The sequence below is a fragment of the Dreissena polymorpha genome, chromosome 2 (genome assembly GCF_020536995.1).
Source record: "Dreissena polymorpha isolate Duluth1 chromosome 2, UMN_Dpol_1.0, whole genome shotgun sequence".
In the NCBI taxonomy this organism is placed as follows: domain Eukaryota; kingdom Metazoa; phylum Mollusca; class Bivalvia; order Myida; family Dreissenidae; genus Dreissena; species Dreissena polymorpha.
Window position 1 is genome coordinate 58,448,631 of NC_068356.1, and position 27,673 is coordinate 58,476,303.

At 36.5% G+C, this 27,673-nt stretch overlaps 1 protein-coding gene and 1 long non-coding RNA gene across 2 annotated transcripts in view; both read right to left on the bottom strand.

Annotated features, from left to right (window-relative positions):
• LOC127867161 (intermembrane lipid transfer protein VPS13A-like) overlaps nt 1-27,673 on the bottom strand; it is a 149,691-nt gene that overhangs the window by 55,848 nt on the left and 66,170 nt on the right. Inside the window, exons 40-57 of the mRNA XM_052408201.1 lie at nt 25,082-25,219; nt 23,135-23,265; nt 22,511-22,627; nt 19,645-19,797; nt 17,743-17,830; nt 16,009-16,023; nt 15,406-15,470; nt 12,916-12,930; nt 10,984-11,103; nt 10,168-10,293; nt 8,809-8,967; nt 7,879-8,001; nt 7,254-7,400; nt 6,363-6,521; nt 3,853-4,013; nt 3,232-3,337; nt 2,118-2,249; nt 1,604-1,618 (exon numbers count right to left, since the gene is read on the bottom strand). Coding sequence (XP_052264161.1) covers nt 1,604-1,618; nt 2,118-2,249; nt 3,232-3,337; nt 3,853-4,013; nt 6,363-6,521; nt 7,254-7,400; nt 7,879-8,001; nt 8,809-8,967; nt 10,168-10,293; nt 10,984-11,103; nt 12,916-12,930; nt 15,406-15,470; nt 16,009-16,023; nt 17,743-17,830; nt 19,645-19,797; nt 22,511-22,627; nt 23,135-23,265; nt 25,082-25,219 — 1,970 coding nt within the window. The remainder of the gene's footprint in view (nt 1-1,603; nt 1,619-2,117; nt 2,250-3,231; nt 3,338-3,852; nt 4,014-6,362; nt 6,522-7,253; nt 7,401-7,878; nt 8,002-8,808; nt 8,968-10,167; nt 10,294-10,983; nt 11,104-12,915; nt 12,931-15,405; nt 15,471-16,008; nt 16,024-17,742; nt 17,831-19,644; nt 19,798-22,510; nt 22,628-23,134; nt 23,266-25,081; nt 25,220-27,673) is intronic.
• LOC127867192 (uncharacterized) lies at nt 9,697-10,163 on the bottom strand. The gene is made up of 3 exons (XR_008043355.1): nt 10,045-10,163; nt 9,922-10,003; nt 9,697-9,798 (listed from the first exon to the last, which is right to left on the bottom strand). It is a non-coding gene; the product is annotated as an uncharacterized LOC127867192 (long non-coding RNA).

Below are 27,673 nucleotides of genomic sequence, written 5' to 3' on the forward strand. Positions count from 1 at the left end.
TCATCCCAGATTAGCATGTGATGTCAGCACCAGCTTAATGCTTCATCCCAGATTAGCATGTGATGTCAGCACCAGCTTAATGCTTCATCCCAGATTAGCATGTGATGTCAGCACCAGCTTAATGCTTCATCCCAGATTAGCATGTGATGTCAGCACCAGCTTAATGCTTCATCCCAGATTAGCATGTGATGTCAGCACCAGCTTAATGCTTCATCCCAGATAAGCATGTGATGTCAGCACCAGCTTAAAGCTTCATCCCAGATTAGCATGTGATGTCAGCACCAGCTTAATGCTTCATCCCAGATAAGCATGTGATGTCAGCACCAGCTTAAAGCTTCATCCCAGATTAGCATGTGATGTCAGCACCAGCTTAATGCTTCATCCCAGATAAGCATGTGATGTCAGCACCAGCTTAATGCTTCATCCCAGATTAGCATGTGATGTCAGCACCAGCTTAATGCTTCATCCCAGATAAGCATGTGATGTCAGCACCAGCTAATCAAGGACGATACTTTCTGCTTGTATTGTATTTTTTTTAAAAGGAAGACTCTTCTGAAAATAATATAGTTTAGGTGAAAAGTGTTGTCCCTGGTAAGCTTCTGGGAAATGCACAAGCTTGTATGAGACAACACTTTATGCACAAGCTTGTATGAGACAACACTTTATGCACATGTCACAAGCTTGTATGGGACAACACTTTATGCACAAGCTTGTATGGGACAACACTTTATGTACATGCTTAAAGCCCCATTTTCCCAGAAAAGGATCATTTAAATAATGAAACATTTGTTTAAGCATTTATGGTTAAGTTGTGTTCATTTTTTTGGTACATTTAACTTTTAACAATATGTAGGCAGTTTAGGACGTAATTTTGTGATATCAACAATTCCAATAGTACACTTTCTTAAAACAATCTGCTGACATTTTCACATAATTACCCCATATATTTGATAAGAAATCCGCTACTTTTGAAACCCCTGACAAGGTACACGCCAATATAATGACTGCTTCATTTTCAGAGCCAAACATACAATAAGCCAAAGGGAAAACACCCAGGTTTGAACACAGCAAATATACATGTAGAAATAAATATAGGGAGAACACTGTAAGATAGCTTAGGCGTTATATATCAATAAGAAGCTGAATCTCTATTTCCAGACACTTCAAAAGTTTGATTAACAAGTCACAAAATACTTTTCTTTCAAATTTCAAATGAAATGCATGCCAATTTAATGATTAGCTATAAATTAAATTATTAAACCATTTGAGTAACCTTACTCATATCAACCATAATGTTAGCTCGTTGGTTTTTAACAGGGAATTATAATTCTTTTGCTTATCTTTGTTATTTAGCATCTATACTTGTATTATTTGATTTAAAACAGTTGATTTTATTTTGTCTTTAAAAAAGATACATTATTTCAATTTGTTTAATGTGATATAACACAAACAATATTCCCACAGTTTTTTAAAATGCACAAATCTGAAAAATAAATGCATAAACCACAGGAAATCCCCTTCCTGGAGGCCATAGCCACTCTGCAAACTGGAGAGCAAAAGAGTTCAAAATCAGCAGAACTTAAAATTTAAATTTGCTACCTACCATATCTATGGAGCCCTAAAAATGGATTTAGAAAACAATGATAACATGACAAAATTACAAAAAAAATAATTGTACTCTTTGTACAATTACATCAATAGGGAAAGCAAATACATGCTCTTCACTGGACATGTTCTGCCATATTTTACAAGATTTTATAGCATTCCTAGTGCTCACAAGTGTTCACAAACAACACAACTTAGAATATTTTTGGCCTTTTTTAGTGGCCAAAAAGTCCCAAGGAAAGCACAATAACTACCTCACCTCATATAACTTACATTGTTAGTATTGCATTACAATAGGGTGGACCAACAAATATTATCTGTTTAGAACCAAAAAAATTAATCTGTTTACCTTTAACATAATTTTCCCATCATAGGGCAGTAACTTGTGGAAGATTATTGTAGGGTGGACATAACAATTAGTGTATGTTAAACTCCAACATGACTTTCAGGTCATAGGGCAGTGTGGAAGATAGATCACAGTAGGATGAACATAACAATTAGTGCAAGTTTACCTCAAGCATGACTTTTACATCATAGGGCAGTAGATTGTGGAAGATCACAGTCGGGTGTAGGTGGAAGATAGTGGACTTAGCAGACAAAGTGTCGCCATCCTGATAATAAACATCCTCAATCTCTGCACGAACCTAAGACAAAATATAAAAACAATTGAAAGCATTTAGAAATCAATTAACTTTAAGTCAAATCATTTATTACTGCCAACACTCCTGAACGAATTGAACGTCTTCAAGAGGTTACAGTAAACTAGAACTGCTTATGTCCTCCCTGAAATATTCTCTGAATGCTTCTTTATAAGAGAGCATTGCTAGTTAGGTTTTTAAAAAAATGTTTTATTAATTAAAATGTAAACCAAAAATGTATTTAAGAAATGTCAAAAGAAGAAACAGACAAAATATAAATACGATAATTAACAAAGCACGTTCAGGGTCTCGTTTTGTGTTTTGCAAAAAATGTCTGAAACAAAAAAAATATTGAATGTTCTATTTTTCTTGCATTCAGTTTGCTTGCTCCAAAACAGTTTGTCTAAGTGAGCAATCTTTTCATTGTATAATATGAGATCATTATCTGATACCCATGTTCGACCCATTCCATTACTCTCCATTTATCAACCGTAGGATATTATGAGCTCTTTTCACCGTTCAAGGGTGTGTCAAATCCAGTAATTTCATTGGATCCCTCACAGTTTCATGAGGATATTTTTGACCAATGATACAACTTGTACTATAGAGACTTCGGGTTTGTTGTCAACATGCGTCGTCCATAGAAATGGAATTTCGTAGTGCATGTTATACTTTAAAATTGAGAATTTAAACGACTCTCAGAGTAAAAGTATCTCTAGTCTCTTACATGGGCGCAATGTCTTTTAAGCACTCAGACAGATGGATGGAAAAGCTTGGTGTATCAAATCGCAATTATCCAGGCAAAGCATTGGCACCTCCAAAGCGAAAATCTTTTTGTAAAATGCAATTTGTTGGTCTACTGAAAGGTTACGGTTAAGGTCAAAACGGCTTGTATTGCTTATATTGTCCCACGGCAAATGCTGGAAAGTAACGGAATGAATTAGTCGTGGTTATCCGTCGATGAATATGAGATATGACGAGCAGATACCCTGATATAAAAGGGCTGGTGCACTGCGTCCCCACGGCAGGTCAGCATCTTCAGTCCAAGGTTCTCTGCCCCTTTCCAGCTGATTGGTTCACTCATCTCTACACACCTGAAGTCATGGTGCATTAGGTTTAGTATATACTTGTTTATTTCAGCTTTATTTCATAGTAAGCCTTATGTCATTGAGTTTAAACTTGCTTATTTTAGTTTCAGTTCCTGGTAAGCCTAGAGCTAATTGAGACACTCAAAGAGTCTGTTTTCCTAGGTAAAACCGTTACTAGGTGTCTTAAGCAAAGATCAGAAAGAACAACATCAAAGTGGAGATCAAAGCCTTGGCCTGCTGATAACTAGGTCTACACCATATTAAGTATGCCATCAAAACCTCAAATGTTGGAATAGTCATGGTTACCAGATGAAACATTGTTCTGGAAGTATGAAAACAAATGGCCCCTATAAAGATGTGATTATCAGTTCACTTACACTATGCACACGAGGTACTGATGGCTTGGCACACTATTTACTAAACATATTTTTTTCAGAAGAGACAAAACACAAGTATCAATGAACATAAATCATATAATGCATTAATTTTCTTCACACAATCTATTCTTCAACTCTCCTTACCCGTCCTTCATGGGCCTGAACATGAACTGCCCCGTAGACTCATAGACAGCATACAGTGGTACACTGTAGAGGGCACCAGGCTGGATAGGGGATATCAGCTTGGTTCCATTACTCGCATCCTTGTAGTAGATATCCACAGGAACCGGCAGGTGGTTTTGAACCTGAAATGAGTGAGCACTTTGCATGGTAAACTGTCTGAAACAACCATTTTATATACTGTGAAAACATTTATTTTCGCCAGCACGAAATTTCGTCATTTTTATAAAATGACGTTTTCGTCAGCACTTAAAGTCGCAAATTCCTGACTTTGAAAAACAATGCTTCAGTCAATATCCGATTTGTTTGTGCGAAATATATCGCGGTTGCGAAAAATCGTAGTGGGGAAAGAGGAAGGACACTTGAGAGTCACTTGCAGGAGGTGGGGCCTGTTTGTCACATGTCAATATACTAGTCTTTTGTTATCAGGTGATCAGTAATTTGCCCCCATTAGTGTATCATTATTATGATTAGCGGATTAGTGGGACCGAATAACCGTTAACGAGTGTTTGAAACCCGGGTTTGAAACAGTGAAGCCAGTTGCCAATTGGTCCTATTCATTTTTTATCATGGCCAAACTATTAACAATCTTACCTTCATCAGCGTAAATTAGAAAAGGTGCGAAGTTTATTGGTTAAAATTAGTTCAATAGTTTTGCATCGTAAATATTTGATCACTTTCAGTACAATAATTTTCGGAAGTGTAAAATTAATAGTGCATTATGGGACAGCGGTTCCATAGGGCAAAGTTCAGATTTAACTGTAACAACCAATGGACGAGTGAGTTAAAATTAGATTGAATGCCATAGGATACAAAGCAATGTTTTATTGCGTCATACTCAGTCATTCGAAACACGTGCTTTCCGGGGATTTCCTGGAAATCGCGCAAAAATAAAAGTGAATTTTTGAAAACAATTTCCCTACGTTTGGATGGAACTAATCGTCATGATTGCTAATTTCTCTTTAACTGTTACGTTTTCTATGGCTACAAGTAACAATTATTTGAAACATGTATCGTAAAACTTGTAACAGATGTCAATGATTAAAAAGATCGATTGCCCATACAACGAAGCACAAGCTATTTTACACCTGTATTGTAGTTAAACGCAAACAACCAAACACAAATCAAAATTTCTGGATTTATTTGTAATCAATGCGGAGAATGTATACGGTAAGTATATACATCACCATCTTTTAATTTTGTTTATTGTCTTTGATCCGGATCTAATCCGGTGCGTGGGGGCTGTATAATCTTCTGCAACAACACTGAAAAACACAATGCACACAACAGGTAATAAAGTTGTTAACAATTAGCGCTTATCATTACAATTCTACCTAAACGAAGTCAACGCATCGCTACAGCTGTACTGCTTTTGCGTTTTAGAGCAATGTCACGTGTCAGTTAAGTACACTGTGTAATCTACACCCTTTTGTGTCAAAACCGGATTTATCTTGATTACGTTACAGACGGAGTATGTATGCGTGGATTATGTTGGATTTTAGTGCCTCATGCCTTTGGTAATTCAGTCTTAATTTGTTCAAATATTGGACATAATTGTTTGTTAGGATCTTAAATTGGTCAATCGATCGACTGTCGAAATATACGAAAATTAATGCCTAACGATATATAATGGTTTCACAGAAGGTTTTGTTTAGGTTTTAATTAATAAAAATGATTTGAAAAAAACTCAGACAGTGAGACTTATACAGAGATATTCAGAACATTTTCATTTAAAAAATGATCTGACAGAAGGCTATTCTTCTGCTTTAATAGTATAATCTACATGTTCTGCAAGTCACCTGATATAAGTCACCTTAAGACACCTTTGAAGTTCAATTGAATATCTGTAATATTTAAAGGCATGTAATTGTTGCTTGCAAACTTTAACTTGAATTTAATCTTGCACCTAAACCTAACTTGTCTAAGGGCAATAAGGGGCACAATTCTTGACGGTCATGCGGAGCAAACTTTAACCCGAGTTTTATGAAAAAAAGGGGCATAATCCTGCTGTACGGCCGGTCAAAGAGATAAAGAGATATGGAGTTGTTGAACATCAATTTAAGTCTAAATTTTTGAAGTAAAAGAAGGGTAAATGGTACAGCTAAACATGAATAAAAACAGAATGTGAGAAAAAAATCTTAAATGAGCAAAAACAATTAATTGACAAATAGTTTTGAGGGAAAAAACTAATTGTTACAAAAAGCTTGCAGTGAAAACTAATTGACCCAAAATCTTATCTGTTGCCCTGACTGTCACCTGACCAAAGTTGATTATAAACTTGAGAATTCACACATTATTCTTAATTTCACAGAATTGTAAACATTAAAATTTTTCCAACATTTTGACCTGGACAGCCAACCAGAAAGTGACCATCTTCTGACCAATATCAATCCGCAATGTGTCCATGCATATAAAATCTTATAAACACTGAAACTGACAATTCTGTGTACATTCATTATTTCCTAAATCCCAACCTGAACTGCCGACCGAAAAGTGACGGTCTTCTGGCCGAGGTTTATTCTGGTATCCACGACAACGGCCCACATGCTGGGGGCCTGCTTCTCAGCAAAGTGGAACAGCCTCCTCTCAGCCCTCTTGATGGTCACGTCCTTGGGGATGTTGAATCTCTCCACCTGAGTAGAGAGGAGATATTGAGGGCTTCATTTAGCATTGCAGAATGTTCTTTGCAATTTAACCCTTTCCCACTTAGATACTTATTTTATTTTATTTTAACATGTTTGTAATCTCTTAGAAAGTTAAATTTAATTGAAGACATTTCTTACTAGATTCAAGTTTTTAAGGCTTCATTCCCAACCCTTAGATACTGATGAGCAGCAAACAGCATTAAATCTAAAAAGACGGCGAGTTACTTGCACGCTGTTCTGGTTTTATGCTGTTTGCACATAGCAATTTTCACTATGCTTCTAAGTGGGAAATGGTTAAACATAAAGATTTTTTTTAATATTTTCCCTAAATAAGTCAGTGTGACTTGGGCAAGGCCACTTTCTATGATTTGGAAAAAAGCTTTGAAGTGGACCTCTTGATGATACATGTACTACATACCAAATATGAAAGACTTGTGCTTTGGGGTTTCATACCAGATTTTTACAAGTTTTCCTTGTGCTCAGTCGAGGTTAACATTCAAATACACATATTAAGATGAAACCAAACAAGTATTGAAATAATGAAACTCTAAATGCTGTATAGTGAAATGAGTAAAAGAAATGAGTTGGATAATTTTGTGTTTAAGGAGAGACATCCTTGGCATTTCCATTGCACCCCTAACAACTTCATATTGGGCGATTTAAAAAGACGGTCGAGGCATAAATTTAACCATCTGATACAAACAAATAATGTTCACATACCTGGAAGATGAGTTTCTTCTCATCCGAGTTCTGAGTGGCCCGTATCACTGATGCCTGTCGACGCAGTTTGGGTCCCTCCTTGTTCTTTAAGGGTAGGAGGTCACCGCTACGTAACTTGACTTTCGCATTCTGGGCAGAGTCCGGCATCTGAAATATGTGCCGTCTCCTTGTGTCAGGAACAAGAGCTTTGTCACAGACATGACTAACAACTTTGCACCGCTTTGTCTGCTATGTTCAAAGGCAGATAACTCAGGAATTTATCAATGGATTATCGTAATACACCTGCTAAATATAGACCTTATTTGTTTAATATAAGGGTTAAATACAAGACACTTCAGCATGTTCAATAGTTTAAAATATTATAAAAGATGAATGTTTGCGAATCATGCTTTGTCAAAACAAGCCCTACTTGTATCATAACATAAATGGAAATTTGAAATGTATTGCGTAATATATGAATTAGCAGCTGAAAATCAATATAATACTCAACTATCCTGCAAAATCAAGTGTAAAGCATGATGAAAGTATATTTAGTATTGAAATAATAAAAAGATTGCAAGTTTCATGCTTAATATTAAAACGTTTGCATAAAGTCTAGTTTCTCTTTAAATGTGAAATGTGGTACCACAAAAGTGTTGTCCAGTTTGAGCACAATGTCCTCCCCTGTCTCATTCTGTATCACATAGGGGTCCAGTACCTCTCCAGCCTTCAGTGTGGGCTCAACCAGCGCATAGGCATCACCAAAGGCCTATAATATAAATATGGGGTAATAAATAGATGTGGACCCTTAATATATAAATAGCTTCATGAAATAAAGTTTTGTGCAACATAGGGATCCAGATATTCTCCGGCTGACTGTGTGGGCTCTTAATTTTTAAGGCATAAATAGATCAGGCTATAAATAGATATGTGAGCAAAAAAAAGACATATGTGCTATTATAGATGGGCACTCTGAATCTTCATATAGTGCATAGTTACGTAAAATTCAATATCTGAATCGCAAAATGACTATAAAATGATCAACTTAAAAAAACAAGCGAATTCGTTGAATTGATATCCCCCGCCAAAATGCTTCTGGACACAAAAGTATTATATTGGACACTCAAAAAAGCATTTTTTCAAGATACAAAGGGCCATAACTCCGTTATTAACAGATGGTGTACAATGCCATTTGGCGTGCATCATCCTCTTATCCATATATATACTCATTCCAAGTTTCAATTAAATCCACCAAAGCACTTTCAAGATATGGCTCCGGACAGACGGACGGAAAGACGGACTTACGGACAGATGGACAATGCCCAAACAATATCCCTCCGCCTATGACGGGGGATAACAACATGAGTACAATAAAAATATATATGTATGTTATACACAGGCATGCGACATACATGTGATTCAATGAATAGCAAAGTGAATAGAAAATCATAGAGGCTAAACAATCTAAAATACCAAGATAACCTGGGTCCAGTCCAGGTAAAACCTATTTACCATGATTTTTTCTATATACACCATAGAGGTTACCAATGTATCCATGATCCTTTACAACACTCACCTTGCCCAGATTGGTGAGACTCTCCAGACACGCCTTTGTCATGGTGACCTGCAGCCCGTCTGCTGACTTCAAGTTGATACTCATCTTGGGGGGCAGGAGCTTGATGTCCTCAGTGTCCTCATCATCGAAGTCCTGCTCCTCTTCTTCATTTTTGACTACCTGTGGGATATATGACATGTAATTTCTACAACTTTCTTTATTTTACGTGGATAGCAAAAGTATTGTAAAAACTTTCATTGAACTCTGAAATATTTGTGGTATCTTTGCATGGCCCCTTTCAAAGAGATTGGCATATAGCATTCACACAAGTTCAAGTAGGCATATTACCTCATGTTCAAGTTGGCAAACCCCACTATGAAACATTTACTCCCATACAAGGTAAGCATATCCAAACCCATAACATTGAACTCATGCAATCATATTGTCTACCTAAACATTTAGCCCCAGTTCAAGTTAGCATATCTCACCCATTCATATTTAACAGTTAAACTTCAATTGAAGTAAGCAAATCCCACCCCATAATATTGACTTTCAATTCATACCATCCCTTAACATTTGCCTTTGCATGAAATTCTTATTTTCCAACATATACACGATCTCCAATTTTCTCTTAAATTATGACATCATTAACATTTCCCATCAATGTTACATAAAGATCCTCACCCCCCACTCTCAAAATAGATCCCCACTCCCCCACTCTCAAGTGTACCTCAATTTGCCCTTCCCACTTTCTCAACTTCCCATCATTTAATACTATTTTTCCAACCATTGCCATTTCCAGATTACTCTTGAAACTTACAGTACAGTACAATGCCCACAGTCGGCCATTAAAATGAAGATCCCACATTCACCCAGTCTACAGCGTACCTCCAGTTGTAGGTCACACATTCACCCAGTCTACAGCGTACCTCCAGTTGTAGATCCCACATTCACCCAGTCTACAGCGTACCTCCAGTTGTAGATCCCACATTCACCCAGTCTACAGCGTACCTCCAGTTGTAGGTCCCACATTCACCCAGTCTACAGCGTACCTCCAGTTGTAGATCACACATTCACCCAGTCTACAGCGTACCTCCAGTTGTAGATCCCACATTCACCCAGTCTACAGGGTACCTCCAGTTGTAGATCCCACATTCACCCAGTCTACAGCGTACCTCCAGTTGTAGATCCCACATTCACCCAGTCTACAGCGTACCTCCAGTTGTAAATCCCACATTCACCCAGTCTACAGCGTACCTCCAGTTGTAGATCCCACATTCACCCAGTCTACAGCGTACCTCCAGTTGTAGATCCCACATTCACCCAGTCTACAGCGTACCTCCAGTTGTAGATCCCACATTCACCCAGTTTACAGCGTACCTCCAGTTGTAGTTCCCACTTTCTCAGTTTCCCGCTGTCCAGGACTGGTTCCACCAGTGGTTCCCACACAGAGATCCTCTCATTGTAGTAGGCCACCTCCAGCTTCAGGATGCTCTCCACAAACAGCTGAAACATTGGAGCATCATTCTGGGGAAAACTGGGCAAAATGCATGTGCATAAAGCGTTGTCCAAGAATAGCCAGTGAAGTTCAAACAGGCTAATCAGGGACGACACTTTCCCCTTGATTTTTGCTAAGAAGCAACATCCTTTAAACAAAAAAATACCATAAAAACGGAAAGTGTCGTCCCTGATTAGCCTGTGTGGATTGCACTTAAAGACACATGCATTACAACAGTGCAGGCCAAGTATTGCTCACAATACTAAACAGCCACTGATAGGCAAGAAAATATGCAAAATACACTGTATTGATTTAATTGATTGCATAAAAAATGTTTCTGGGTATTAAGTTGAACACCACATATATGTTAGTGCGCATTTCTAAATGTTCATTCTTTAAAACTCAGTTTAATTAAACTTTTGTTTTCCATATCTATATATTTGTCTCAAACCTTAAACAACACTAAATAATTGCAAGCATATTGACTAACCTCCAAGTCAAGCAAACATACCCCACCCCTTAACATTTATCTCCAATTTAAGTTAACATACTCCAACCCTTAACATTTACTTCCAGTTCAATTTGACATCGACCCACTACTTAACATTAACCTCCATTTTAAGTAGGCATTTCCTACCCATTTACATTTACCTCTAGTTCAAGTTAGCATTTCGGACCCATAATATACTGGTACCCACCTTGCCAGTCCAGTCCCTCACTTCGCCCTGCAGGGACATGTCAGTTATGAGCAGGGGTACCGTCCTGTTGCCAACACCTCCCTCCAGCTTTACAACGATGGAAGGAACATTGAGAATCATCTGAAACATGGAGTAGAAGGGATGACCTTTTAGTATATGATAAACATACTGAGCTGAACTCTTTGAAAACAAGGCTTAATGCATGTGTGCAAAGTGTTGTCCCAGGAAAACAAGGCTTAATGCATGTGTGCAAAGTGTTGTCCCAGGAAAACAAGGCTTAATGCATGTGTGCAAAGTGTTGTCCCAGGAAAACAAGGCTTAATGCATGTGTGCAAAGTGTTGTCCCAGGAAAACAAGGCTTAATGCATGTGTGCAAAGTGTTGTCCCAGGAAAACAAGGCTTAATGCATGTGTGCAAAGTGTTGTCCCAGGAAAACAAGGCTTAATGCATGTGTGCAAGGTGTTGTCCCAGATTAACATGCACAGGCTAATCAGGGATGACACTTTCCACCTAAACATCATTTTTTGTTAAGAAAATACTTCCTTTAACAAATTTTTCATAAAAGCAGAAAGTATCAAACACAATTAGCCTGTAAAGACTGCACAGGCTAATATAGGCAATACTAAACGCATATGCATTTAATATAATTTTTCCTGAGCCATTCATATGTTCACATATATGTTTAATTTATTCTGTGTAACATTCAGTTTAACTAAGAAGTTTATATATTATTATAAATAACTTTAAGCAGTGACTATATAATAATGTGATAATATGATCAATTCTTAAGAAATATGGATTCAAGCCATACACTTTTAGTATTTTCAGTTATGCATTAAAATACATAAGAATGTTATTATCAATGAATTAATGAATCTTAATGGTGGTAGGATTTCAAATCTATTCCTATACACTCCACAGTCAAAATGAACAATAAGAGGCAGAAAAAAGGAATGCATTCAATTGCAATAAGGGCAATACATGTATGTGCTAATACATCCTCTCTGTACTGGCTTTTTGTAACATTCACCGTTCATACAGAAATATCCAGAAAAAATAAGCTCTTTTCAAGCATTTTTCAAGGTTATGGTAAATCACACACATTTGTATGCACTCCACATCATTTGCAAGCACCTTTCAGTGTAAAGCCTCATTTACACAAACTTTTAAAGGGTTTTGAGAACCCTTACATAGTGTGAACACTCATGGACTTAAACAGTAACAGTTTTGCACTGTAACCTTTAACCTTTAGTAGGTCATGTACAGCTCAATTAAAAAAAAAATTAACAAAATCAACTCACACGATGTGCGGATTTTTTTGTATGACAAAAAGGCTTGTTGAAATAATTACTAAGTTGTTTGCATTGTTCTGCCTTAACTGCAGCAAAACATGGATTAAACACTTTCACTACAAAAAGTGGATTAAACACGATCACAACAACAAATAATTCAGTCATGCCCTGTGAAAAGTGGGCTTCATGCCAGGTGTAAATTGTTGTGCCAGATTAGCCTGTGCAGTCCATATTGGCTTATCTGGGCCGACATTTTCCGTCTTGATTGGAATTTCATTTTGAAGAGACTTCCTTTAGAGGCAAAATTCCATAAAAGCAGAAAGTGTCGTCCTGAATAACTCTGTGTGGGTTGCACAGGCTAATCTGGGACAATACTTTAAACACATGCATAAAGGCAGTTTTTCCAGAGATTGACTGAATTATAAGCAGCACTATAAATAGATTTTTTTTAAATAAATAGAAAAAATCAACTACTAAAACAAGAATATTTAAAAAATAATTTTGCTACAAAATTTGGTAAGTGCAAAGTACACTATGCTTATATATACACGTTGTATATTGGAGGTTATTTGTTAAAATCAACACAGGGATAACACATAGAAACGGTAACCAACAAATGGGGAACCAGCAAGCATTCTACCTTCTCTTTATAGTCCTGTATAAAAAAAAGATGTACATAACATGGTGAAAGGTCTGGTACAGTGAACAAAAAGCTCAAGCAAACCAATTGGTGGTTCAATGTCCGGTTAGTGTACTGGTTGCTACACCAACTAAGCACGGCTGGCCAGGTTAAGTCCCTTGCACAAGGGGCATGTGAGTTTGTTTGGTGGGCACCTAATGGGACAGGTGGGCTTATTCTAACTTGCCCCAACAGCACAAGACCAGCCATAATCTACAATTTTGCAGACAGACCACAAATACACAGGCACAAAAGGTGTCTCAACAAACGAAAATCAAATTGGAACCCATGTTGATTAGCATGAACTAATTTACACCACATTGCCCGATTAGTGCAAAAAGGTACCAAGTGACATTGAAGTTAGAAGGCACAGTACCTTTTTACACCAATGGGGCCAAATATTACATGAATTTTGTTTGCGATTTGTGAATGAACATATGGTGATTTGTGTGATTTTGGATGAATGGAACTCAATCACTGAAAAATACCCAGGGCGTTGTTGAAACAGTATGAGGAAAATTGCTGATCAATATTGTTACATGTAAAGGGACCTTTTCACAGATTTTGCAGATATTGAAATTTGTCATTAAATTATTTATATTGATATATGTAAACATTGGATCTAAAAAGCTCCAGTAAAAACAAGAATAAAATTAAAGACCAAAAAAAAGTAACCCTGAACTGGGCTCAAACCACTGACTCTTGGAGTAAAAGTCTAACGCTTAATTAGACCACTTGGCCATCTGTGCTCATACAATGAGTGGTGTATTTTATACTTTATAAAAGCAATCCTCACAGTGTCACAAAATATAACAACAACAGAACTCTCCAAATTATTCAATCATTTTGCGTTGCAACGCTTTATAATTTTCAGGTTTTTAAATCATTAAAAAGGGGATGCATATATTGGATATTTTCGAGCATGGTACATGTTCAGTATTACTGTTTCTTCACAAATATCATAACTACAACGAAAATTTGCGATTCTCAATTTGTTTTTTTAAATTTTGTCAATTTATCAAAACGTGCAAAGGCCCATTTAAGAACACATATTCCTATAGTAAGATGTACACCTTTTTTAAAGTTTTCAAAACAGTGTGTTACTTGGTATTTTTACATGTGCATATTTGTTCGGATGCATGGTGTTGCGATCTGCAGCCGAATAATTAAAGATGAACACATTTAATTAGAAAATTTTGTAAAACAGTCATGTCACAATTCAGGTCAAATTCATTCTTTAAGATATCTGTTTATGAAAATAAGATGACAACTTAAGGACATGGAGATAATCAAGCACACAAAAGGTGCCTGAATTAATTTTTAAACAAGATGTGTTTGTGAAACACAATGTCCCCCTATATGATGTTTGACATTGTAGGATGACCTTGACCTTGTGAAGGATGACCTTGACCTTGACATTTCACCACTCAAAATGTGCAGCTCCATGAGATACACATGCATGCCAAATATCAAGTTGCTATCTTCAATATTGCAAAAGTATTCATAAAATAAGCGATTTGGGCCACATATATTTGACCTCTGACCTTGAAGGATGACCTTGACCTTGACCTTTCACCACTCAAAATGAGCAGCTCCATGAGATGCACATGCATGCCAAATATTAAGTTGCTATCTTCAATATTGCAAAAGTATTTATAAAATGAGCAATTTTGGCCACATATAATTGACCTCTGACCTTGAAGGATGACCTTGACCTTGACCTTTCACCACTCAAAATGTGCAGCTCCATGAGATACACATGCTATAATATCAAGTTGCTATCTTCAATATTGCAAAAGCATTCATAAAATGAGCGATTTTGGCCACATATATTTGACCTCTGACCTTGAAGGATGACCTTGACCTTTCACCACTCAAAATGTGCAGCTTCATGAGATACACATGCATGCCAAATATGAAGTTGCTATCTTCAATATAGCAAAATTTATTGCAAAATGTTAAAGTTGGCGCAAACAGACAGACAGACCAACAGACCAACAGACAGACCAACAGACAGGGCAAAAACAATATGTCCCCCACTACTATAGTGGGGGACATAAAAAGGAAGCGGCATTTCAACCATGTGTAAAGTGATTTGGCTGATCATTAAACATGGTAGAGGCATAAAATAGGCTCACAAACATATTCATGTAGTTCAGCAACCTGAATAAAAGCAATATTACAATCCATCATGAAATTAGGAAGTCAACCTGTAATAACATTTAACTTGTTGGTTAACAATCATGTCAACTTCAAAATAAATTTATTAGAAGATTAGAAGATGAAATATAAAGAGCAATGATAAATTCAAGCGCTTTTCTAACCAGCACCAAACGACACCAAATGTACTGCCTTACAACGCACAGATCAAGGATTGAGAATAAAACCAATATATTTGATCACAACATGTGACGACGCTACAACAATTTCACACTCAACTCTATACATTACCTGCTCCCCACGTGTTTCCAGTATCTCTCCAGACAATCCTGCTAGCAGATTATGACTGGAATCAACTGAAAATAAAGAATTAATTTGAAAGAAAACATAATATAGTAATATCATTGAGCTTTAAAATAAAAATTTTGCTTAAGGTAACAATCGCAAAAACGTTGATTGAGTTGTACATTGTGTGATTGCACTCAATTAATTTGAATAATTTTTTAAATTGCAATATTGCTTTTAAGAAACAATTTAATTTTGAAAAGTGAGTATTGTCCAATGTTATGCAAAAGCGAATGACTGCAGTGCATTCATAATCATCATCATCATCATCATCATCATCATCATCATCATCATCATCATCATCATCATCATCATTACTATAAACAACATAATCATATTATTAACGTTAGTATTACAATTTATTTCCAGAGTGAAAGAAATCTAAATTCTATTAAGGCTTCTCAAGTAAGACACTGACCATTTATGCAGGCAAGCACATTCAGTTTGAAACAATAAAATCAAGTTGGGAAAAAAACAAAACAAGTATAAAAAGGCAGAGAGGATAGAATAATTGAACTGCAATAATAAAACTAAGTTAAGTCAACTTACCATCATACCCCTTGGCTGGAACAAAATAGAAAGGAACACAATTCATTAACATGCAGTATTAGACTAAATGCAAGTAAAGGAATGCAACATGCTAAAAAATCTTCAAATTTGAGTCCATTCTCAAAGCTCACGGGTTCAACAAACCATCTCAAAATATTAGAAATTAATGACTAAACAAGGCTATTATCAAGCAATATGGTCCCCTATCGGCTCCACCATTGTCAGAAATGCCACCATTTTCAGATTATTTTTGTTGTTGTTGCCATAGCAACCACAATTTTTTGACGTAGGAACAAAATGAAATGATGTGCATAATGTCCATATTGCCATCAATCCATGTTGCAAGTTTTATTAAAAAATATGAAGAACTTTTTAAGTTTTTCCCAGGATCCAAAAAAATGTGACGGACAGACAGACAGACTGACTGACTGACACACAGAGCGCAAATCATAAGTCCCCTCCGGTTTCACCAGTAGGGGACAAAAATAAGTGCAATATATGACAAGGGACAAATTGTCACATAACCAGGTTTTCAATTGGAAAAAAAAGTCAAACTGAACTGATTGTTTATAATTAACCCCCTTTGTTTCAAAATAAATCTATTTTTAGTCATGGCGACCTTGAAGATATTGACGTAATTCTTTCGTGCGACACAACGTCCAATAATGGTGTGCCAAATGATTTAAAAATCTCACAATAAATGACATAGTTATGGCCTGGACAAGCTCATTTATGGCCATTTTTGACCTTTGAACTCAAAGTGTGACGACCTTGGAGATATCGACGTAATTCTTTCGCGCGACACACCGTCAAATGATGGTGAACAAATGTGCAAAATGATTTTTAAATCTCACAATGAACGACAAAGTTATGGCCTGGACAAGCTTGTTCCGCCCGTCGCCTGACCACCCGCCCGCCGACATTCGCCAATCTAATAACCAGTTTTTTTCTTCGGAAAACCTGGTAAAAAATTTGACACAAACATATTTAAGAAATTTATGAAGATGATTTGTGAAAACTACCCCAGGAGTCATAACCATAAATGACAATTATAAGTCAAGCTTTATTTCTTATTATATTTGCTTCTTTTCCCATTTTCTCTATGAGCCTTTTTTGCAAAAACAGGTCTTATGACATAGCTTAACAGTGTAGCTCCAGATATGTCTCTTCATCCATAAACTTTGCTGAGGAGTCATAATGTCTGCTAATGAAGCCACACAAACTTGTGATGACTTTTCAACAGAGAGGGTAGCTTCTGACCAGACTGCCTAATGCACAGACTTGTCTGGAGCTACACTGGCCCATATGGTATTAAACCTATTCTTGAACAATATGGCTAATACAATATGAAGAGACAGTTTTTTCTCTACTAAAATCTCTCCAAACAGTTTCAGCAATGATCTCATGACAATACGACCTTGCCGCACATTGCCACACTCAAGTAATTACTTTATTTCAATTCATTCAGAACCAGAATCTGGTTCAGCATTAAGTACAACATCACTTTATTGGGTAACAGTTGAATGCAGAAAACGCCAATACATAGAGAAAACACACACAATTCAAACAAAAAACAAAACATGCAATTTCATTCAATATTCCTTCAAAAAATGCTAACACTAAAATCCGGAAAAAAAGTCTTAATGAATCAACTCACAAACTTCAAATAAATACTCAAAATGCTGCAACCAATACAAATAGCTGCTATTATAACAACAAAATGCTGAAACATACCAGTTTTCAAGAACCAAAAGTTACAGTCTTTGAGTTGCTTGTATTGCCAGAGGTCTGCGGGAACTTTGTCCTCTTCTTTAACTGTCTCCTAAGCACAGAAATTACCAAAATACACATGAGTATACACGATAAATGGCTTCTTACTTCTTACAATCATACTGGGTCAGGTTCGAATCATGGAACGGTCTTAGGGAAAATTAATTTAAAACTGAATTTTAAGTTTTACTCTCAACTAAATAATCAGTGTGTTCCTAAAGTAAAAAGCATGTGAAATATTGAAAAGAAAATAATATGGGTCGTGCTCTATCAAAAAGGGGTTTAATGCATGTGCTTAAAGTGTCATCACAAATTAGCCTGTGCAGTCTTAACAGGCTGTGCTAATCAGGGACGACACTTTCCGCTTTTATGATAGTTTTCCTTTCAAGAAAGTCTCTTCACAGCAAAAATCAAGTTTAGGCGGAAAGTATTGTCCCTGATTAGCCTGTGAGACTGCACAGGCTTATCTGGGACGCATTAAACCCCCTTTTTACAGAGCACGGCTCAAATAATAAATGAAGCTAGAGTTTTGTCACAAATGTGACTAAAATGAAACAAAACTGCTGTCAAAGGCGTAGCAGCTATGCCTATGGGTAATTAAAGGCCTTATAATTCAGAAAAATGGATCACTGCATGTAATCAGTGTGTCTTGCATCTGCAAACTAAGAACGTCACATGCTCCTGCATAAAAATAGCCAAGTTCAAGGGCACATAACTCTGGAATGTGTGGTCAGCTGGGCAAGTGGGCATAATAAGAGTGCGCCATCTACACTTCATGGTATTTACATATTTACACTTATATTTTAAGTGCTTGTGAAATTTGGAATAAGTTCCTCAAAAATCTTATGGGCGGAAAAACTGACCACTTATCGACAGACAGAGTAACTCCAATATGTCCTATTCCAAACTTTGTTTGTAAGAGTCTATGCCGCAGGTGCTTTACGTTTATAGGTTTTTTCAAATGTTAAAAAAACGCAACTTTTTATTTCATGTTTGTGAATAGTGTGAATACATTTATGTTGTCTTAACAACATACAAACAAGAGGGCCATGATGGCCCTGAATTGCTCACCTGACTAACCAAATACAATCCCAACCCAGATTTCATCAAGATAAACATTCTGATCAAATTTTATTAAGATTGGATGAAAACTGTGACCTCTATTGCCTACACAAGGTTTTTCTATTATTTGATCTAGTGACCTAGTTTTTGACCCCAGATGACCCAAATACAATCCCAACCCAGATTTCTTCAAGACAATCTGACCAAATTTCATAAAGATTGGATGAAAACTGCGACATCTATTGTCTACACAAGGTTTTTCTATTATTTGGCCTAGTTTTGGACCTAGTGACCTAGTTTTTGACCCCAGATGACCCAAATACAATCCCAACCCAGATTCCATCAAGATCAACATTCTGACCAAATTTCATAAAGATTGGATGAAAACTGCGACCTCTATAGTCTACACAAGGTTTTTCAATTATTTGACCTAGTTTTTTACCTAGTGACCTAGTATTTGACCCCAGATGACCCAAATACAATCTCAACCCAGATTTCATCAAGATAAACATTCTGACTAAATTTCATAAAGATTGAATGAAAACTGTGACCTCTTCTGTCTATACAACCAAATTGTTGACAGACGCACACACGCACGCACGCACGCACATACGGACGCAGGTAATCACACGGTCACATAAGCTCACCATGTCACTTCATGACAGGTGAGCTAAAAATACTGAGACTATGCATTTTGAAAAAACAACAACAATAAATAAGAAAATACAAGTTATGTTACTGAGACAGGTTTTGAAATGGATTGGCTAATTTCAGATATTTATAAGAATAAAACCAAGCTCGTACATCCTTCTGGGCCAGTCCTGCAGCGATGGCTGACATTGTTCTGATGGTTGCCGGGGAGATGTTGAGGATGAGGTCTGAGGTTGACACGTCCATGTGGGCCCCCTGGCCATGGGGCGTCTTGCTGTAGAACGAGATGTCGCACGGTGTCAGGATCTGAAATACACAAGGTAACATACATCAACAATCAAAACCTAGTTTAGCTTCAAAACCAATATTATTAATGAGATTATTTGGAAATAATGGCCCTATTTCCTATTTAACCTACTGATGTTGAACACAATTAATACATTCTTATTTAATATATAAATCTAGAAAAGTAACCAAAAAAAATTGATGTTTTTTTTTCAAAACAGGTCCATATAATTTTACTGATATAATTTTACTGCTGTAACTGGGTAACCGCCCCCCCCCCCCTTTCCCTGTATCACTCCTATTTTATTTCCTGGAAAGAAACACAATATGCAAAACTAGTAACCATAGAAACATATATATTAATAAATCTTTTAAACTCACCAAAGCCTATAAATCAATCCTGTTGTATAAACTGGATCCAGTATTGTACCAGTTACCATAGAATCTAAACTTGTATAACTATTTACAATAGAAACTAACAAGTGCACCGCCTTGCGGGTGCAGACCGCTCATCTATTTTCTTTTTAAAGGTGAAGGGACTCTCATTTTCAATCACAAAGGAGGGAGGGGCGGAGTGAAGAGGGGTGTATAGTGTGGGGGTGTGGAACTTATTACATTATATTCCAAAAACGCAAAAAAAAAACAAAAAAAATCGGGGGGGGGGGGGGGGGGGGGATTTTTGGGTGCGATGGTTGGACAGTATTTCAAACATTAAAATAAATATTTGTGTTTTTTAACAGTTTCAAAAAAAAAATTGAGGGTGGGGGGGGGGGGGGTAAAGTGTGAGGGTTGTGGTGGTAATTTGTGAGATGATCTTAAAAAAAAAAAAAAAAAAAAAATTAAGGGGGGAGGGATTCGGGTGGGGGTGGGGAGGTGTGGATTCTTGGGTGCGATGGTTTTGGACGGTATTTCAAACATAAAATAATAAAATAAATATTTGTGTTTTTACACCTTTCAAAAAAAAAAAATTGGGGGGGGGGGTGGGGTGTGAGGGTGTGGTGGTAATTTGTGAGATGATCTAAAAAAAAAAAAAAAAAAAAAAAATTTAGGGGGGGGGGGAGGGGGGGGGAGGGGAGGGCACAGGGGATGGTTTGGGTGGAGTTTATTGTGGAATGTCAGGTAAGAGTAGTTTTGTCAAAGTATCAATCAAATCTAATCATAAATAAAGAAGTTATGGCAATTTTAGCAAAATTTAATAATTTGACCTTGAGAGTCAAGGTCATTCAAAGTCAAGGTAACATTCAACTTGCCAGGTACAGTAACCTCATGACAGCATGAAAGTATTTGAAGTTTGAAAGCAATAGCCTTGACACTTAAGAAGTAAAGTGGATCGAAACACAAAATTTAACCATATATTCAAAGTTACTAAGTCAAAAAAGGGCCATAATCCCGTAAAAATGACAACCAGAGTTATGCAACTTGTCCTTTTACTGTACCCTTATGATAGTTTGCGAGTGTTCCAAGTATGAAAGCAATATCTATGATACTTTAGGGGTAAAGTGGACCAAAACACAAAACTTAACCAAATTTTCAATTTTCTAAGTATAAAAAGGGCACATTATTCTGTCAAAATGCCAGTCAGAGTTACATTACTTTGCCTGCACAGTCCCCTTATGATAGTTAATAAGTGTTGCAAGTATGAAAGCAATAGCTTTGATACTGTAGGAATAAAGTGGACCTAAACACAAAACTTAACCAAATTTTCAATTTTCTAAGTATAAAAAGGGCACATAATTCTGTCAAAATGCACGCCAGAGTTATCTAACTTTGCCTGCCCAGTCCCCTCATGATAGTTAGTAAGTGTACCAAGTTTGAATGCCATAGCATTGATACTTTCTGAGAAAAGTGGACCTAAACGCAAAACTTAACCAAAATTTTCAATTTTCTAAGTATAAAAAGGGCACATAATTCTGTCAAAATGCACGCCAGAGTTTTCTAACTTTGCCTGCCCAGTCCCCTCATGATAGTTAGTAAGTGTACCAAGTTTGAATGCAATAGCATTGATAGTTATGAGTCATAGAAGTTATGAGCATTTTTCGAAACCTAAACGCAGATTTTGAAACCTAAACGCAGACCCTAAGTTCAAGGTCAAGGTCACAGGGGTCAAAATTTTTGTGCTTATGGAAAGGCCTTGTCCATATACACATGCATAGAAAATATGAAGGCTTTATCTCAAGGGACATAGAAGTTATGAGCATTTTTCGAAACCTAAACGCAGATTTCGAAACCTAAACGCGGACCCTAACTTCAAGGTAAAGGTCACAGGGGTCAAAATTTGTGTGCGTATGGAAAGGCCTTGTTCATATACACATGCATACCAAATATGAAGGCTTTATCTCAAGGGACATAGAAGTTATGAGCATTTTTCGAAACCTTAACGCAAAGTGTGACAGAAAGACGGACAGACGGACAGTCCGATCACTATATGCCCCCTTTTCTTCGAAATGGGGCATAAAAACTGAACTTGTCAAACTAGTTACCATGGAAAATAAACTTGTCAAAATATTACCGTGGACACTGAATTGTTTTCAAACTACATGTAGTTACCATGGAAAACTGACTTTGTGAAACTTGTTTACATAGGAAATCGAACTATTCTAACTAGTTACCATGGTAAACTGACTTCGTGAAACTTATTAACATGGGAAACTGAAATATTCTAACTAGTTACCATGGGAACTGATTTTGCAAAACTTTAAACTAGTGAAGCATATAAATATTTATAAAAGCTCACCTGTGCCCCTCCTTCTGTCCTGCTGTTGTATTTACTGGATACAATGCCCAGGTTTCTGATACTGGCTGACATGTCCATAGTCTCAGGGCATTGACGCATTTGGAATTTTAACTCCATCTGAAATAGGTATTGAACAACTCATCACTAATACATGCATAAAAGCAGTTTCTTGTTATTTAAAAACTTTTTTGAAGTTTTTTAAAGACCCATTAGTGTGACGGTATAGAGCATCTACTTTTATAAAAATATTTTACTGACCTCCATGAAGTTAACTTCAGTATTTTTCTAAAGAACTTTGAGAAGGTGAATATGTACGAGATTACTTTTGTTGTGCTAATGAACTCATAATTAAAATGATACAAAAAGATTAAAAAATGACAAGTGATAAATAATATCACATCATTTGATACTTTAAGAGTGTTATTTCATTGCCTAGCAAATCATCACAAATCTGTTATTTAATATTTTGATGTTTATCCGATTGCTGTTTTGGAACATCAGAATCCTGAGCCAATGGGCCTACATCATGTCTGAGCCAATGGGCCTACATCGACACTTTACGCATATGCATTTAACCCCATTTTCCCACAGCGCGGCTAAAATACTAATTCAGTGAGGACTCACATCCAGCATGAGAGCGTTGGTGGTCTCCCGAGCCTGGTCTTCTATCATGATGATCTCAGGCCTGTCTATCACCACAGAGATGTTCATCTCACCCACAGGGGCGGGCACTTCCTCCGGCTTAGCCTTAATAGCTGAAAGTAACCATGGTAACACATTACTCTCACATAACAATCGCCACTGGATTTTTTTACATAAATAATACATACCAAAATAGAATGCAATAAGAAGTTGCTAGGATGTCAAAACTTAAATGACATCCTCTGATAAATTTTGAGTCCAGTATTACTGATGATTAAATTCATTTAATGCAACAACAAGGAAACTTCTAAAAAGTTGTTTACTGTAATTACTCTAAGTTTTCGGACACTTAAAAATTAAAAAAAATTGTTTGCGTCTGAAAATTTAGATACAGAAAATATTCAAAAATTACAGGTGTGCAAAAATTTGGATACACAAATTAAATGTCCGAAAATTATCCTTATATTGAAATAAAAGCAATAAATCAATGCAGTTTAGTGTTTCTACTTTAAGATAAAAACAACTTCACAGTTGTATTTACTCTTCCCTGAAATGATACAGAACAAAAAAGTAACAAGGGACAAAATTGTCACAAAACCAGGTTTTCATTGTGAAAAAAAATCTGATAAAGGGAGAAAACTCAAACTGAACTTTTGAAATGAACAAACAAAATAAACCCCCTTTGTAATTTTTTTTTTTTTTAAATCTATTTTTAGTCGTGGCGACCTTGACATTGGAGATATTGACGTGATTCTTTCGTGCCACACACCGTCCCATGATGGTGAACAAATGTGCCAAATGATTTTAAAATCTCACAATGAATGACATAGTTATGGCCAGGACAAGCTCATTTATGGCCATTTTTGACCTTTGAACTCAAAGTGTGACCTTGACCTTGGAGATATCGACATAATTATTTCGCGCGACACACCGTCCAATGATGGTGAACAAATGTGCCAAATGATTTTAAAATCTGACAATGAACGACATAGTTATGGCCCGGACAAGCTTGTTCCGCCCGCCCGCCAGCCAGCCCGCCAGCCAGCCAGCCAGCCAGCCAGCCAGCCCGCCGGCATTCGCCAATCTAATAACCAGTTTTTTCCTTCGGAAAACCTGGTTAAAAACATTAAACAAACTGCTAACTTAATAGGAAGATATCATTTGCAATTCTGTTAGGTGAAGCAATTGTTTTCTACAGGTATACATGGTTATTTACCCAATTGGGCAAATGTTATGGTTCGTTGCCCTCAGGCAAGCGTCTCCCAGGTTTTATGACCTTAATCCGTTTGTAAAACCCCATAATCAAAGTGTCACAAGATAAGGGAATACAGTGCTGATATCTGGTAAAATAGTGCTGTAAAATATACTGTCCAAAAATGATAGACGAAAACGCACATGTCCAAAAATTAAGAGTCACGAAAAATAATTATTTTGGTCAAAAAAGGGGGTGTCCGGAAAACTTAAGAGTGTCCAAAAACTAAGAGTAATTACGGTAGTTTGAACATTGAAAATTATCAATCATTAAAAATATTCAAAAAAGCAATTAAGCATTTTTAGTACCTACATTTTTATTGTTAATTTAAAACTGTTGCAATAAAATTTTCACCTTGATTTCAAACCATTTGAAACAGTGTATTACAAATTTGAATCTGGACATATCCTTTAACCCTTTCCCCCCATAAGAAACAAAGTAAAAATGGCTTTTGCAACAAGCATAAAACCAAAAGCCTGTGAGTAACTCGCAGTCTGTTCAGGTTTTATGCTGTTTGCTGCTCATCAGTAACTAAGGGTTGGAAATGAAGCCAACAAAACTTGAATCCAGTAAGAACGGTCTTTAATTAAATTTAACTTTCTAAGGGACTACAAATGCATACAAATACATATCTAAGTGGTAAAGGGTTAAATGAAAAGAAATCATTTCACACAAACCTTTCTTCTCGTCAGTGGGGTGTGTGGGATGTGTGGAGGCAGTCTCCTTAGAGGGCAGACCCTTCACAAAGAAGTCTGCCACCGCCATGATGAAGTCCAGACACACACATAGGTACAGGCTGTACATGTGAACGTCAACTGAAAATGTACATGTGATCGTCAACAAAAAATGTACGTGTGAACATCAGTTGAAAATGTACATGTGAACGTCAGTTGAAAATGGGGGGGGGGGGGGGGGGGGGGGGGGGTAAAATACCATTATTATGCCTGAATTGTCAAAATAACACCTGGTTGTAAAACACTTATAGTCTCTCAAAGCTCTATTGAAACAACATACATCAATTAGTTCATTTTCATCACATCATTATGTTCTTTGTCTTATTTCAGCAATTTTCTTTTGTTCATTTTCATAAAAAAGATAGAACCAGAAATGTGTCTCTGACATTTATGCCCTCACAACACATTTTGGACACAGACAAATCCACTATTTATCCCATTTTTATACCGACATTGACGGTATAACACCCCATGGAATAAACTAGCCTCTATCCAACCTTGTTGAATAAACCTGTCGCGTGCACTGACTACCTTTTTTCTACCACTAAATGATTTTCATAAGCAATTGCTAACATAGAGTCAAGTAAATTTAGCTTTAAAACTATACAACCTTCAACCTTTCGATCTAGTCAAGGGACATAATTTTTTGCCATCCGTATAATGAATAAGCTGATTGATGGCGTCATAAAATGACATTGTCATTGCGTCATTTTCCCAATATGTGATGTCATCTTTTGGTGTACATGAAACTAGTATGCAAGTGTCTGGGAATAAAACATTGAAGACGTGTTTTTTTTCGTGTTAATGTATCCTGGATGTAATTATGAAAAAGTCCATATTCTATGGACTACTTACCTCGGATGGAACCGGTGAGACGAAGGATTTAGATCTACATGTAGATCTAGCTTATTCATCTTATTGATTTTCAGAATGTGCGTGCCTATTTGGATGTGAAGTTGCGTGTGTAGAACATATTGATTGGTGTGTATTTTAGTTCAGTATTCCATTTGTTTTGCTTTTGGATGTATTGATTTTCAGAATGTGCGTGCCTATTTGGATGTGAAGTTGCGTGTGTAGAACATATTGATTGGTGTGTATTTTAGTTCAGTATTCCATTTGTTTTGCTTTTGGATGTAAGTAAATGTAAGGGTATTTTCTTTGATGAATAAACTTTGTCTTTGTTATTTTATCAAAGAAAGTCTATTCAGTAAGAATCACCCGTTTGCAACAAGAGTTTCAAAGCTTAATAGAATTATTACGGGTTATCTTGTGTTTGGGTCACAAACGGGATGTGAAGGCTAGATCTAGACGCCATCAAAATCTGCAGGGTCCATGAAAAAATCAGGCCAGTATAGTTTTTTTTATAATAAATGTTTAGAACGACTCTGTGTGTAAATTTACAAGTACATGTATGTTGACATCAACATCATTTTGCCAGAAGCAATCGCCGCCAAATTGGATTTTGATCTTTTTTTTATAAATAAAAAGAATTACATTAAAGTAAAATCTTCTTTTCCCGGTCGTAATGTGTTACAATTTGCATGCTGCATAAAACTGATTCGAGGCATATGCTGATATTTTTTCTCGTTTTACAGTTTTTGTGTGAAATTTTTTAAGACTATTTTGCGTACCAGAACAAATACATTCTATACATGTATCACTATGCATGGTTACCTTTGTTAGATATAGATTTTAAGTGCTTTTAAGAATGAATTAAAATTATTGGTCAGGTTATTAGATCTATGTATGTTAAAAGCCACGTTGAAAAAAAATCAATGGGATAAACAGAATACTTGGATTAGCATTGAATAGAGAGAAGTTTATGTTGCTCGGCTCAAAAACCGAAAGCGCTTGCCAAGGCTCGCGCTCCCAGTGTTCTAAGCCTCGCAACATAAACTTCTCTCTATTCAACGTTAATCTAGTATTCTCTATATATTCTACAGTAGACACAAAGAGTAAGGGCCATTATTGTACCATAATTGGATGTAGAAAAATTCTTTACTTTAACATAATCTACACAGTAAGGTAATTAAGCTGTCAAAGTTTTAAGAAATCCATCAAGCAGTTTGTTCCGTGCAGACTATGTTGGGGACCGTATACGCTAAAGAGAAAAAAACAGACAAGGGCAAGAAGTAAGGAAAACTGGTAGCAGCCAAAATTCCATTCCATCTACACATTTCAGATTATAAAGTTGTGAAAGTTTGAGCAAAATATGCCATGCAGTTTAAATGGAGTTGAAAACAGAATTTTGGGACAATATGTTCTACAGTCGAAAAACAGAGGAAGGAACATAATTCTGCCAAAACTAGTTTACCAATGTATCTTACTTCAAGTGTCTAATTCTGTGAGACAATAATTGCATTTCTAGGAAATACCAAATAATCTGGAACATGAAGAATGTATGCATCGTCTTTGAGTCATCAGTCAAAAAGATTATTGATCTAATTTCAAGACTGTTGGAAAGTATTGCATTTCTGGTACGATATCAGATGATACAAAACACACAGTAGGTATATATCTCATTCCAGCACACCG